The sequence below is a fragment of the Balaenoptera acutorostrata genome, chromosome 13, assembly GCF_949987535.1.
Source record: "Balaenoptera acutorostrata chromosome 13, mBalAcu1.1, whole genome shotgun sequence".
NCBI classification, from domain to species: Eukaryota; Metazoa; Chordata; class Mammalia; order Artiodactyla; family Balaenopteridae; genus Balaenoptera; species Balaenoptera acutorostrata.
In genome coordinates this window covers 85,439,821-85,454,769 of record NC_080076.1, presented here as the reverse complement: position 1 = coordinate 85,454,769, position 14,949 = coordinate 85,439,821, and the positions used below count along the sequence as shown (strand labels likewise).

Genomic DNA, 14,949 nt, shown 5'->3' with positions numbered 1-14,949 from the left:
ACTTCACAATAACTCTATGAGGTGCATACAATGACTCCTCCCATTTTTTATTTATTTATATTTTAATTAATTAATTAATTAATTTTTAGCTGTGTTGGGTCTTCGTTTCTGTGCAAGGGCTTTCTCTAGTTGTGGCAAGTGGGGCCCGCTCTTCATCGCGGTGCGCGGGCCTCTCACTGTCGCGGTCTCTCTTGTTGCGGAGCACAGGCTCCAGACGCGCAGGCTCAGTAATTGTGGCTCACGGGCCCAGTCGCTCCGCGGCATGTGGGATCTTCCCAGACCAGGGCTCGAACCCGTGTTCCCTGCATTGGCAGGCAGACTCTCAACCACTGCGCCACCAGGGAAGCCCTACTCCGGGTCTTAATTGCGGCACGCGGGATATTTAGTTGCGGCATGCAGGCTCTTAGTTGCCACATGCAGGCTCTTAGTTGATGCATGCAGGATCTAGTTCCCTGACCAGGGATTGAACCTGGGGCCCTTGTATTGGGAACATGGAGTCTTAACCACTGGACCGCCAGGGAAGTCCCTCCTTTGCCATTTATTGGCTGGAATATATTTATGGAGAGAAACTTTTCCTCAACTGCTGTTTGCTTCAGAGCTGGCCTTTATCTCAGATTCCTCAGACTCCTAAGCCGGTCACTTCAATTCGTATTGTTCTGCTTCCCTAGGAAGTGTGCTAATGTTCCTGCATTTCTCATCCTCACCTGCGGGCTGGAACCCAGCGGGGTTGAATCTGGTTACTGGTGCACTTGTGTTTCCCTGGAGGTTTATGGGGCCCAGGCACCCAGAAGAACCGACTTTCCTTCCTCCTCCCTCTATTCCCACTCCAACTCCTCCCACCAGCTGAGGCTTCCAGGACACCTGGGGAGCCGGATGGAGCTCCCTGCACACTGAGGAAGCTATTCTTAGAAGCGCTCCAGATACAGTCCCTCGGCCTCTCCCACCCCCGGGCCTCTTCCCTCCTGCCCGGCTCAGCCCCAGCTGCTCCTCACAGCTCTAACCACTCCAAGCCCTGACTTCCCTTTTTGGCTGAGGGTGGGGCAGGCCGAGGTGGGTCAACTGGGGACCTGCACCTGGCTAGGAGCAGAGTGGGGCGAGGGTGCACAGGGAGCCCTGGGGATTGTGTTGGGGAGAGGGGGTCTGGAAGCCTTGTTAGTGCTCAAAAAAGTAAAAAACAGGCCTTTTCTACCCACATCCTTCTTCTGTTCAGGAGAAGAACTGCTTTAAAAAAAAAAATTATTGAGGTGAAATTTACATAACATAAAATTAATCATTTTCCCGTTTTCTTTTTTTTTTTTAATCTTTATTTATTTTGGCTGCTCCAGGTCTTAGTTGCAGCACGTGGGATCTTTGTTGTGGCATGCGGGATCTTTAGATGTGGGCATGTGGGATCTTTTAGTTGAGGCATGCGGACTCTTGGTTGCAGCACGTGGGATCTTTTAGTTGCAGCATGCAGACTCTTAGTTGCGGCATGCAGGATCTAGTTCCCTGATCAAACCCGGGCCCCCCTGCACTGGGAACACAGAGTCTTACCCACTGGACCACCAAGGAAGTCCCGAAATTAATCATTTTAAAATGTACAATTCAGTGGCATTTAGTACATTCACAGTGTTATGCAACCATACCGTCTGCTGGTTCTAAAACATTTTCAACACCCCGAAAGGAGATTCATACCCCTTAGCAGTCACTCCCATTCCCTCACTCCCAGCCCCTGGCAACCACTCACTTACTTTCCGTCTCTGTGGATTTGCCTATTCTGGACATTTCATATGAATGACATCATGCAACATGTGACCATTTGTGTCTGGCTTCTTTCCCTTAGCATCATGTTTTTGAGGTTTATCCATGTGGTAGCACGTATCGCTACGACAGATCTTCCTCGACTTATGATGGGATTACATCCCAATAAACCCATTGTAAATTGTAAGTTGAAAATGCACGTAATACACCTAAGCTATCAAACTTCATAGCCTCACCTTGCCTACCCTAAATGTGTTCAGAGCACTTACATTAGCCTACAGCTGGACAAAATGATCTAACACAAAGCCTATTTTATAATAAAGTGTTGAAAAGCTCATGTAATGTATTGAATACTGTACTGAAAGTGAAAAAACAAAATGGTTGTAAGTGTTTCGGTTGTTTGTGATTGTGGTTGACTGGGAGCTGCGGCTCCTTAATGCTTCCCAGCATCACAAGAGAGGATCATATCACTAGCCCGGGAAAAGATCGAAATTCAGTATTCGAAGTACAGTTCTATTGCATGTGTATCGTTTTTGCACCATCTTAAAGTCAGAAAACCTAGGTTGAGCCATGGTAAGTCGGGGACCATCTGTACTGTCCTTTTTATGGCTGAATAATTTATATTTTTTATTAGGTATGTTTTAAGTGGATAGGAGACTTTTGAAAGAAAAAAATATTTTTTAGAAAAACCAACTTTGTTGGTCATTTAGTGCCTAGTGTTTTTGTTTAATAACAGCTTTACTGAGTTATAATCCACATACCATACAATTCACCCATTTAAAGTGTACAATTCAATGGTTTTTCATTTGTTCACAGAGTTTGTGCCGTCATTGCCACAGTCAATTTTAGAACATTTTCATCACCCCTCATAAGCCCCCCATCCCCCCCCATTAGCCATCCTGATTATGTTTTAGGATGGTAAGTGGTCAGTCCTTTTGGACTGGCTGGCAGAGATTTAACTGGCTCTGATTTCCCACCACGTCACTTTCTCCACCTGTAATTATAAAAGAAATTGACCAGTTAGGTAACACTTCCTACTTGCAGGCACTTCTCAGGAATGTTTCATGTACATTATCTCATTTAAGTCACAGGACAACCCCATAGGTTGGCTGCCATTTTTGTCCCATGTTACAGATGGCGAAACTGAGAGACGCTAAGAGGTCCGAGGTCCAGCTGGGGTTCAAACCCACAAAGTCTTAGCTTAACCACTGTATTGTACTGATGGGGTAGCTGAGCTCCAGGCCTTTAATGCTGACTTGCACCAGCCTCTAGGGCTGTGATTCCCATCACCTACCTGCCCAGCAAATCCCCTTCCTCAGGGGGCTTTGCAGATGGGACCCTGAGCAAGGTGAGGGAGGAGAGGCAGAAGGAGGAGAGGCAGGGGAGGTGGAAGGCTGGAGGCCAGCCAGAAAGTGGAGAGAGCTTGGGGGCCTGTTCTCTTCCCCTCCCCCACTCTAACATAGCAGGTTCTCTGACAGGTGGGCTTTCCAGAACAGCTGAGCAGAGCCCACCCGTTCCAGGAGCCCTGGTAAGGAAGGAGCCAGCACTGCCCAGAGCATGGCCAGAATTTCCAGCAAAGTTCAGGGATGCCCCCTGGTGGATTTGCACTCCTGACTCAAAAACAAAGCGGTTCTCCAAGGCTTCCCTGGATCTGTGGGGCGAGGAGCCAGCCATTGAAGGCGGGGATCATTTTTCAACCTTAGCATGTGATCAAGATTCAGTATTGCATAGGGCAGAGGTGGGGGTCGGGGGTTAAGAATTAAGAACCTGGGTTCCAGCATAAGATGGAATTGGCTTCAAATCCCAGCTCTGCAGCTCAATAACTGAGCATTTCGGGGCAAGTTAGTTGTGGTGGAGGGAAGCAGATGGACTGGGGAGGGATTCGTTTTAAGGTTGGAGAGTGACTTGGTGAGGAAAACTGATAGGACCAGGTAATTGAGCAGGCAGGGCGTAGGGCGAGGCATATGGGGGACGCTAGGGCAGGGGCAGGTTTTGTTTTACGGGGCCTCCCGAGTAGGATCTGCACCCCCAGCTGGCTGGAGCCACCAGCCTGTGGATTCTGCCCCCAGGTAGCCGGCGGCTGGTGGACGTGATGGACGTGAACACGCAGAAGGGCGCGGAGATGAGCATGTCCCAGTTTGTGCGGTACTACGAGACGCCCGAGGCCCAGCGGGACAAGCTGTACAACGTCATCAGCCTTGAGTTCAGCCACACCAAGCTGGAGCACTTGGTCAAGCGTCCCACCGTGGTAGGCAGCCCCCCCGCCTCTCTCCCCGGCCGCGGTCCCCTCCCCGGCTGCGGTCCCCTCCCCGGCCACCTTCCGCCTGCTCGTCTTGCTCGAGGCCAGCCTGCGCTGGCCCAGGGGGAGGGCGGGAGGCGTTTGGGCGCAGGAGGAGGGGTGGAGGTGGTGATGGGGCCCAGCTTCAGGGCACTGGGAGCCAGGAGGCGCTGACGGCGGCCTGGCTGGATTGCAGGTAGACCTGGTGGACTGGGTTGATAACATGTGGCCCCAGCACTTGAAGGAGAAGCAGACGGAAGCCACGAATGCCATCGCGGAGATGAAGTACCCGAAAGTGAAGAAGTAAGGCTGCCCGGCTGGCGGCGGGGCCCGGGAGGGGGTGGCTTTCAGCCCTGTGGGGGGCGGGGGCTGGAAGTGAGCCTGGGCTGAGGCCACGGCCCTGCGGGCTCGCCACTAGGACGTGAGGGCTGGGGGTCCTTGGTGTGGGCAGGTTGGCGTCTTGCTTCCCTGGAATGCAGGGGCTCTGCATTCTGCTCCGGGTCTGGATTCTCCATCCAGATCGTTCTTTGGCCTCCCTGCCAGCTCTCCCTGGGGGGATGTGATCTGAAGAGGAGGAAGAGTAATGGGAACCATCTCTGTGTGCATCTGTGTGTGCGTGTGTGTGTGTGCATGCGCGTGTGTGTATGTGTACTTGTCAAACATTCGTCTTCTCCCTGCAAGTGACAGCATGTCCTGGGAGTGGATTTTTAGGGGTCCGCCACGGACACTTTACCTTTGCCAAGGGCTGGGTAGGGGTCTGGTGTTTTTTGCTTCCTGCTGTTGAGACCTGGGACCTCTGATTGAGAAGAACCTTTCCTGAAAAAAGCCAGGGGCCACTTCCTCACCAGACATTCCTTAGAGAGACGGTGCCCTCTAAGCGGGAGGTTGGTGGTGGGCTGGGAATGTGGCCACATCTAATTGCAGGGACATCACTACATGTGGTGTGACCAGCAAGTCCTGAGACTGATTATTTAACATGGGCAGAGGTAGCTACGAGCACCTTCCATGTTCTAGGACTTGAGTGGCGGACCCTTGGGATGAGGAAGTCACCTTGGGGCCCCTACCATCTCAGGCCCTCTGTGTTTCCATCTTCAAAATGAGAAGGAGATGCTGGTGGCCCAGGCAGAACTATTGCTTTGGGCTTCCTAGAAGAGTTGGCTCTGGTGACTCCAAATCCATTAGCATCTGTCTGCTCAGCCCCACTGCCAGGAGTGACCCTAGGAGCTTAAAGGCTGTGAACTTTTCATTCACTCAGCCCTTCATTCAGTGCATACTGAATGCAAACTCTGTGCCAGGCTTTGTAAGGGAGGCCAACACGCTGGCCCTGGGCTTCTCAAGGTTTTGCTTTCAGGCTCTCTCTCTTTAATTACCTCTCAGACATTTTTTTCTCCCCTCAAAGCTGAAGCTCCTTACACCCCTTGGATCTGGGCTGCCTCAAAGGGAAAGATTGGGCTCAAGGAGGGGTTGGTAGGAGGGTTTTCAATTCTGTTTTTTTCCGATCCGATCACATCAAAATTTATGGAGCCCTTGAACAGGGAAGTAAAAGATGAACAGGACTAAAAGCCCCTACCTTCTGGAGAATGTGCCGTTAACATGAGGGTAACGTGCAGCTCTCATCCTAGGCAGAGGGAAACGGGTTCCCAGAAGGCAAATGCGGAGAGAAGGAATCCTTTTGGGTTGCTGGCATCAGGAAATCATCTTGGAGGGGATATTGACCTGGACTTTAAAGGACAGAGGAGATGGGACGGAAGTGGGGGAGGGATGGCAGTAGGCAAGTGCCAAGGTCCTTGATGGAATCACAGAGGCAGAGCTTGAGGAAAGAGTGTGAGACTCAGATTAGTGAGAGGCAGATCCTGACCCTTGTTGATTGAGTGATTGATTGATTCAGCCTATAAACTGAACATCTGATTGGTGTTGGGTACCGGGAATACAGCAGGGAGAAAACCAGATGAGCTCCCTGCCCTCATGGAGGTTACAGTCTATTCAGGAGACAGATGTTAATCCAACAGTCAGAGAAACAAATGGAAATTTGCAGCTGTGATGAGGCCACAAGGCAGAGACCCACGGTGCTATGGGAGCATGTACCGGGGGATTCACCAGGTTAGGGAGGGCAGGGCAGGCCACCCTGAGCTGCAGTCTAAAGGGGAGAGGGGTTACTTAAGTGAAGAGGCCTGGGAAGAGCTTTTCTGGCTGTGTGCAGAGAGCCTGGGATGGTGGGGACGGCTGGGGACAGGGCGGGGCTGAAGGACTTGCCAAAGAAAGGCCAGTGGGGCTGGAGCAGATCAAGGGAAGGTCAATGGTGCAGGATGCGGGGTGGGTCAGGCTGACAGGGCCTGACAGTGTCATAGTGAGGGGTCTGTATTTCTCCCAAGAGCAGTCGGAAACCTCTGAGATTTTAAGCAGAGAGGTGTGTGTTCAGATTTGTATTCTGCAAATTCTGCAGCTGCCGCGTGGATTGAAGGAGGTGGGGGCAGACTGGTAAGAGGAGCCACTGTATCATCTAGATGAGGGTTAGAGGAGAGCAGAGGACAAACAGGACTTGTATTTAGGAAGGTAAAATAGACAGCCTTGGGTGACAGATTTCAATTAATATCTACTTTGCCTCTCTGAGATGTTCAGTATGTTCTACACTTTATTGAAAGATTCCTTTAAATAGTAAGCTCTGTTAATACATTGAGAATTCTATCTAATTACCAGAAAAAGGCTCACACACAATTTTCTAGAACCGCGTGTCTTGGACATATTGGTTGGACTATGTGGCAAATAGATTTACAAACCCTGTCAGTGGCCGTGGGAGCTTGTTATAGGATTTGAACCTTGTTAGGAAGGAAATTGTCACCTTGGAAGTAGTCCACTTGTTCGGCTGAAAAGAATGCTGATTTCAGTTAATAAGCAAGGTAAAAATCCCATGATGATGAAGTCCTCTGGGATCGTAGAATGGTTCTTTGGAATTTAATTAAAACGACACTTTCTAGAAATCACAGAGCCTCCATGCTGGAGGTGCCTGGAGAGTAGAGACAGCTGAAGGGCCACCTGAACCGAGGGTTTGCAGGGGGGACGAGAGGAGGGTTACAAACCCATGACTGACTTCTCCCTGGTTCCAGGATTTATGTCGTTTGATCATGGTGAGGGGGTTAGGAATTTTAATGGGTTTTGGTTCAGGTGTTTAAGACAAGGGGTGGAGACAGTTGTCGAAGGGGTAGTTGCAACTTTGTGGGAGACAAAGATTTCTGAAGAGTATACTGGTGTGGGAATTCCTGGGCGGTCCAGTGGTTAGGGCTTGGTGCTTTCACTGCTGTGGCCCAGGTTCGATCCCTGGTTGGGGAACTGAGATCCCACAAGCCTCATGGCGTGGCCAAAAAAAAAAAAAAAAGAAAAAGAAAAAGAGTATACTAGTGTATTAGTTATACCTCTTGCTGCATTTACTTTGTATTTTGTGCAAGACACTCTTCTAAGTAGTTGGTAGAATACAGTGAATAAACAAAGTCCCTCTTCTCATGGAGCTTGTATTCTGGCTGGGAGAAGAGACAGGCCAGCAAACAAGTGAATAATATAACTTAGGAGGTGATAAGTGTCATGAAGAAGCAGGATAAAGGGAAAAGATGATGGCAGGGTAGGCTGCATATCAGCTGCGCCATGCATTTCTGCCACGGCCTACCCCCCGCCCCTAATTGCTGCCCCACAGAAATGTTTTGGCTGTACAGAATTATTTGTCTTGGAAAATTCCATAATCGTACAAACAGTGACAATGATTTGGAAGTACCCCTGTATTGGTTGTTTACTGCTGCATAGCAGATTACCCTAAAACCTCACAACTTAAAAAACTTTATGTCTTAGCAGCATCAGCTCACAGCTTCTGTAGGGCAGGAATCTGGGTGTGGCTTAGCTGGGTGATTCTGGCTCAGAGTCTTGCATAAGCTTGTGTCAAAACTTAGACCTGGGGAATTCCCTGGCTGTCCAGTGGTTAAGACTGTGCTTTCACTGCCGAGGGCCCAGGTTCAATCCCCAGTCGGGAAACTAAGATCTCACAAGCTGCCCGGCATGACAAAACAAAACAAAACCCAAAACTTAGGGCTGGGCCTCAGTTCTTCACTATGTAGGCCTCTCCATAGGGCTGCTTGAGTGTCCTCATGACATGGCAGCTTCCTGCCCTCCGCCAGAAATGGTTTGAGAGAGAGCAAGGAGGAAGCCACAGTGCCTTTTAAAACCTAATTTTGGAAGTCACATACTGTTTACTTCTGCCATATTATAGTAGTTAAAAGCAAGTCACGAAGTCTAGCCCACACTCAAGGGAGGGGAATTTGGCTCTGCCTCTGGAAGGGGTGGGGAGCTCTCAAAGACTTTGTGGACAGGTTTTAAAACCTCTACAATCTCCTGGGTCTATGACATGGGCACACCTTTTTCACTTAGGACCGTTGGGTATTTTAACACATTCCAGAAAGAAATTAGTGAGTCTTTTCTGTTCTCATCTGCTCCTGTAGCCCACTGGGCTTGCAGAAATGAGGTTTGCTGGTGTATTAGAGATATACAGTGGACTGAAAGAGCTCAGAAGCCCAGCCAAAAGGGGATCCCGTGTAAAGCCTACATTTGGCCCCCTAAAATTGAAAATTGACTGCATTTTCTTCCCACGTACTTTCTGGGGGTACGCAGCTGAAACAGGATGGAGGCAGGCACTGGGATGACCAAGTTTCGGGGCTGCCTCTGTCTCTCCCTGAGCTACGGCAAATCTTTTATCTCCTCTTAGAGACTCAGTTTTCCCTCTACAAAGTGGTGATCCTGTCATCCCTGCCCTGCCTCCCTCCCATGATGTGGGGAAGATGGAGCCTGCAGTGGATGTGAAATGTGGTTGGGAGAAGATGTTTGTCTACGTGGCCTCCTGTAGACACACAGGGGCTGCAGCTGCCATTGGAATCCTGGCATCCTCTGCTTTTTAATCTACCCTCCCTCACATTTGCATAGGGCATCTCTACAGCCGATATTTACCTTCTCACTCTCATCAACCGTGTTTGCTGGCATCATAAATGATCGTCCCTGTGTAATATATCACATAGAGAAACTGACCGAGAGAGGCTGCTGATGTCACATGTGGGCCACGCCCCGGACCCAGGTCTCTGGATTCCTGGCTTTTCCCTTCTACCTCGAAAAGAAGAACGAAGAGAGCCAGCCTTTCCTGTGGTGCCATGTATGGCCCCAGGTGCTGTGTTACACACTTAGCACACAGATCTCAATGATACTGGAAGCAGGTTACTATCCCCATTTAACAGACAAGGAAGCTGGAAATCTTAGTGGTTCAATGCAGTAATGGATGTAGCAGCTGAGTGTAAGACAGTAGGGGCTGGTGTGGCTTCTGGATAACTGGAGAGGCAGCCTTTAAAAAAAATTTTTTTTTTTAAAAGAGTACTGGCCAAACCAAGCATATCTAGGGCCTGGTTTGATCTGTAAGGGCCACCAGTTAGAGGGCCCTGACTAGTTTTAACAAATGGGATGCAGAGATCCAGAAGGGGGAAAGATTTGGTCCAGTGTCACATAGCTGATTAGAATAATTATAGGGCTGTTGCTGGGTGCTGCACTTACACAGATGAATCTGGTGTGGTCCCTACTCACAAGGATCTGGGCATTTGTGACTTAAAAAGTAATATGGGGTGAGTTCCCTGGTGATCTAGTGGTTAGGATTCGGTGCTTTCACTGTGGAGGCCCGGGGAACAAATCCCTGGTCGGGGAACCATCCTGCATGCTGGGTGGTGCAGCCAAAATACAAAATAAAAAAAAAGAAAAAAGTAATATGTCTCCCATGTGGACAGCCTGATCCTGTTGTCAGGGCCTTCTCCTCTCTGAGTTCATTTAATTCAATGACTGGTGCTCAAATCCAAGGTCGGGGATAGTCTTTGTCATTACTATCTTTTCTTTTAAATAGGCAAAGCATACATAAGGTAAAAAATTCAACCAGTTCCAGGGAGTTTACAGTTTAACCTCACAGCAGGCCATCAGGGAGGTACTAATGGGTGAGCCATCCAGTAAATGACACAAGGAAGCAACACCCTGGGCCAGGACGTTGACCACCTTTAAATGGCTTAATGTTCAGTTCCCTAAAATGGGGATTATTAGGTTGTTTTAAGGGTAAAATGATATCATGCATGTAAGCAGCTATTATTATGAGCACTTGATAATTGGAACCTATTAATTAATAATTCTGGGTAGCCCAGGGAATGGGATTTGGCTAAAGAATCGAGAAGTTTGATTTCTGCCCCTGCAGACACCATACCACCATCTCCTGGCCCCCCTTGTGGTTTATGGGGGAAGGGTGGGATGGGAAGAGGGCTGTGGTCCTGATGAGCGTGCCCTGGAGGGGTGACTTCTGATTTGAGCTGGACTGACTTCTTCAGTTAGTGGTTGAGGTTTGGCTGTAGCCTGCAGACTCTGCTTCTTGAGATCTTGGGATTTACCAGGGAGACCTGGGGAGAAGGGCTGAGAAACTCTGAGACAGGCTGCTTGGGTAAGCACCCCACTACGAGGGTAGTGATCATGGTGAGTCACCACCTCTGAGCCTGTCTTGCTTTCTCATCTGTAAAATGGGTACAGTCCTGCAAATGACCTTACAGGGCTGTTGTGAAGATTGGATTAAGTAATCAAAGTGTTTATCTCAATGAATTCCCACAATAGTTCTATGATGTGGGGTTACACAGCTACTAAGGGGGCAGGTAGGGGCAGGCGCAGCAAAAGAGCATCTTAGATTGCAGATGAACGTCAGGTCACCTCCCTGCCCCCAGGGCAAGGAAACTGCTGAGAGAGGGGAAGTGGTTGTCCAAGGTCACAGCTAGTCTGTTTTAGGGCCAGAGCCGCATCCCTGATCTCTGGGCTGCCATACCCGGAATCAGACAAGCCCTCCAACCCCTGGCACTGGTCCTTTCTATAGCTTTGCCCCGAGGGGTGCGTTTCAGGAAGGTGGTTTTGCTGGGTCGTCGCCTTCAGCAGCAGGACGGCGTCCACACTCCCTGAAAACGGGCGTGCGGGAGTCCCCGAGCGCCTGCCAGTAGAACGGAGGTGGGGAGAGCTACCCTCGTGCCCCCACCCAGCCCGGGCGAGGGGGCGGCCGTGGGCGGCGGCGGCGTCCCCTGGCGCTGGTCGGGCGCGCTTCCCTGTCGCCGCCGCGGCCTCCCTCCGCCTCCCTGGCAGCCGCCGTGCCTCGCGGGTGTTCAGTTTCTGCGCGGGGATGAGCGCAGGCTGCGCCCGGCTCCCCGAGAAAGGAACGAAGCGAGCGAGGGCTCCGCGGTCCTCGACCGGGGCCTGGCATCACCGTGGAGGGGGCTCGGCTCTGGTCGCCGGGGCTGGACGAGCGTCGAGCCTCCGCCGCCAAAGGGGACGCCCGGGAGCCGCGCCACAGTCGAGGGTAACCGCGGGCGGGGCCGGGCGGGCGTTTCTGCGCTGCGCCCCGCGGGCCCGGGGCTGCCCTGGAGCCCCCCACTCCTTCGGGGCGCGCCGGGGCGGGGTGTGGGTCGCCTCCCTCCCGCGGGCTGCACGGCCGGCGTCATGGAGCCGCTCTTTGTGTCTCCCGGGGCTGCGTGTAAGTGTGTAGCGTGTGTGCACGCGCGCTCGGCGCCTCCAGCCCCGTCACCCGGTGCCAGCTTTCCAGGTCCCCCCGCCAGACCTTTGCCCGAGGGGACACCGCCTGGGCTGCCGGGGGAGTTTCGCTAAGTTGGAGGGAAAAGGGCGGGTTGGGGCTGCCCCGCCTCCCCAGACCCGAGGCAGCGCCCCAAAGTTGGTGCTGCAGGTGCAGCGCCCCCTCCTACCACGCTCCTCCCCAGCCAGCCCCGGCCTTGGGAGGCGGGAACCCCCCAAAGGCTTATCTCGGGGGCGCGGGATTTTCAGCCGCCAACTTGGAGGGTGTCCTACACAGAAGCCGCCCGCGCCGTGAGTGGGGGTGTCGAGGGGCGCGGCTTTCCGGGCAGGGGGCGGCCGAGGCGGAAACCAGGCCGGCTGGCCGGCAGCGGCGAGAGCTTAGCGGCCGTGGCACCGAGCCGGGGTGCCCATGTGACTGCGGTGTGCTTTGGAAGAGGAAGCTGTTAGAGGTCAGTGCAAAGGCGTCACGCCAGAGCGAGCGAGAAGCAGGAGTGAGGGGGGAAACGCGGAATGAGTGCGGGGCAGGCGAGGAGGCAGGCGGGGTGACGGCTGCAGGACCCCGGGACAAAAGCCGCCCCGTCCCAGCTACCCTGGCCACCCTAAAGCGTGCACTTGCCTTGCAGGAGGGGCGGCCCAGGCCTGGCAGCCAGGAAATGAGGGACATGGGAGGAGGGGCCTTTCATGGAGAGGCGGGGCTGGAAGTGGCGCCCCCAAGCTCCGAGGGGCCTCGGAGGGTGCTGAAGGGTGACTGGGAGGGCAGAGCAGACACAGGCTCAACTTGGAGAACTTTCCCTCGTACGCAGCAGCCGCAGCTCGCAGGGATTCCGTTTCCGCGTGTGCTGGGCAGGCTGGGGTTGCGGCAGGAGATTGGCAGGTTGGAGGTGGACGACCTGTTTGGCCAGGGCGACTTGGGTCCTGGAGCCCAAGAGCCAAGCTCCTCTCCTTTCTGCTTTGGGCCCCTGGGTGGGTATCCAGCTGCAGACCGAAGGAAGCACCTCACCTTTCTCTACCCCACAAACACTTAAATTGTTTTCCCCAGACTATTCTGCTCAGGCCTGGAGGAGGTGGAAACCAAGGTTAGATTAAAGAAAGAGAAGAAAACCGAGGAGAAGAGGTGGTTTTAGGAAAATGAGGACTAATATTTTGAAGTGGTGCTTGGAGAGAAGAGGCCGGTGTGGTCCATGGGGGTGGGGTGGACTGGGGCTTTAGCAGGCCCCCTACCCCTCCAGTTCCTTGGAGAGAAGGGAATCACCCAGGCCTTCCGAGTGGGGACCTGGCTTGGGTGGGCTGGGAGGAGGCAACAGGGTGTGCAGCCGGAGCCGGAGCCGGAGCCGGAGCCGGAGCCGGGACTTTAACAACCCCAGCGCCAGCACCACAGCCCGCGCCTGTCTTCGTGACAGGGCTGCGTCCTGTGCTGTCAACTACACCCCTCCGATGGGGTTGCTAGGCAGCGGGGCTCTGATGTGCAGGAAGGCCTTCTGATTTGTCAGCCTCCTGCAGACACATGGTTAAGGCTCCTTCCAGCCTATCCGGAGGAGGGACGCGGGGCACGCCGCCTGCATACTGCCGAGCCCCGGGTCCACCTGAATGTGAGGTGCAAAAGGCAACCAGAGGGAGGGGGCGCCTGGAACCCTCCAGCCTCCTAACCAGCTCAGCCCACGTCCCCCCTGGCCCCCACCGTTATCTCCTCTCAGGCTGCTGGCTCCTCCCTGCCCGTCCCCGCCCCATTCCTCTCCTCTTCCCAAACCATGGAAAAGCAAAGTGCAGCGGGGAAAAGAGGTCAGTGGGGTAAGCATGTGTATGCGGGCCTCCGGAGGTGCCAAGGTGTGGGAGCATGAGCTGTGGGGGACTGCCCCAGCCCTGCTCTTGTGGCTCTTGGGGGAAGAGGTGGGTGAGAGGGAGGGGGCCCTGGCACTGCCGTCTGCCAGGCCCGGACCTGGAAGCCTGTCTGTCCCCCCTCCTCCTAAGCTCTGCCCACCCCTAGGAGGGCAGCAAGTGGAGGGGGGAGGGAGGGGACGGGTGAGTTCCTGTAAGGAAGGGTGGGTTGTCTGGCAGTTGCTAGAGCTTAGAAGGGGGGCTGCTGGCAGGTTTCTTCTCCCGAATGCCCTCCCTCTGTCCAAGCCGCTCAGGGCCAGGCTCTCCCTCTCAGTCTCCTTCCCTCCCTCTCTGCCACTCCACCACCCCACCCCCAGGGTCTTTATCACTTTACTTTTTTTTTAGCAGCTTTATTGAGGGACAGTTCACATACCATTCATCCACTTAAAGTGTACAATTCAATGTTTTTAGTACGTTTACAGAGCTGTGCAACCACCATCAATTTTGGAACATTTTTGTCATCCCACAACGAAGCCCTGTACCCATTAGCAGTCACTCCCCATTTCCTCCCAACACCCCCAGCCTCTGGCCACCACTAACCTGCTCTCTGTCTCTGTAGATCTGCCTACTCTGGACATTTCATACGTGGAATTATACACTTTCAGCTGCATTGCTTACTTTGCAATCATTTGCAGTTCGTCTTGCCATTTAACTTTCCCAGGGTAGTGCTCCCTTAAGAGTGTTTCATCCTTAATGGCAGGGGTCTTATGCGTTTCTCTAAGTGCCATGCCTAGCTCTGGGCTGGACCACTGGTTGGCTCTGAGTACATGACTGTTGAATGAATGAGGAGATGAATGGGGACTAGTAATTGGCAAGCTATACAGGTGGTTTACAGCTGAATTCCAGAGGGCCCAGCTGATGCAAAGGGGCCTGGCAGCTTGGGAGAACTGCAGGTATAGGAGCTGAACGGAGCAGAAATGAAGCCTCTTGCTTGGGTAGGAGGCAGGGGTGGGGCAAGAGTAAAAACCGTCTGCGAGGAAGGAACCAAGTGGCCTGTGGGTTGCCAGCTCTCTCTTGGGAACCTGAAAACAAAAATGCCTCTCCCAGCCTTGGGGGCAGGTAGCCAATGCTTGAGATTCGCCACCTGATCACAGGGGCTTCCCCCATGGGGAACTCCGATTAGATTTGGGTCTTAAAAAAAAAAAAGAAAATTCCCCAGTGTCAGCATTTATAAAAGGGCAGCAGGTCAAGCATCTCTGAAGCTGTTTGCTCACCTCCTGTGATTCAGGCATTGAATTGTTTTTCTGCTTCCCCACTTCTGTGCTGCAGGTACTGTCTGATGAGCGTGAAAGGTTGTTTCACTGACTTCCACATCGACTTTGGAGGCACTTCCGTTTGGTACCATGTTTTCCGGGGTGGGAAGGTGAGTTGAGTCTCTTCAGATCTCTGTGCATGCCTGGCTGTTTGTGCATGGAGGGGCTCACTCACCTTTCTGCTTC

General features: G+C 52.8%; 1 protein-coding gene across 11 annotated transcripts in view; it reads left to right on the top strand.

Annotated features, from left to right (window-relative positions):
* KDM2B (lysine demethylase 2B) overlaps positions 1-14,949 on the top strand; it is a 124,192-nt gene that overhangs the window by 23,721 nt on the left and 85,522 nt on the right. For 9 of the 11 annotated variants that reach the window (XM_057526185.1, XM_057526186.1, XM_057526177.1 and 6 more), the window contains exons 5-7: positions 3,810-3,988; positions 4,215-4,321; positions 14,780-14,873. In XM_057526185.1, the coding sequence (XP_057382168.1) occupies positions 3,810-3,988; positions 4,215-4,321; positions 14,780-14,873 (380 nt within the window). Of the gene's footprint in view, positions 1-3,809; positions 3,989-4,214; positions 4,322-11,288; positions 11,406-12,016; positions 12,085-14,779; positions 14,874-14,949 lie in introns of those variants that run through there. The other 2 variants (XM_057526188.1, XM_057526187.1) reach the window with 2 other exon arrangements.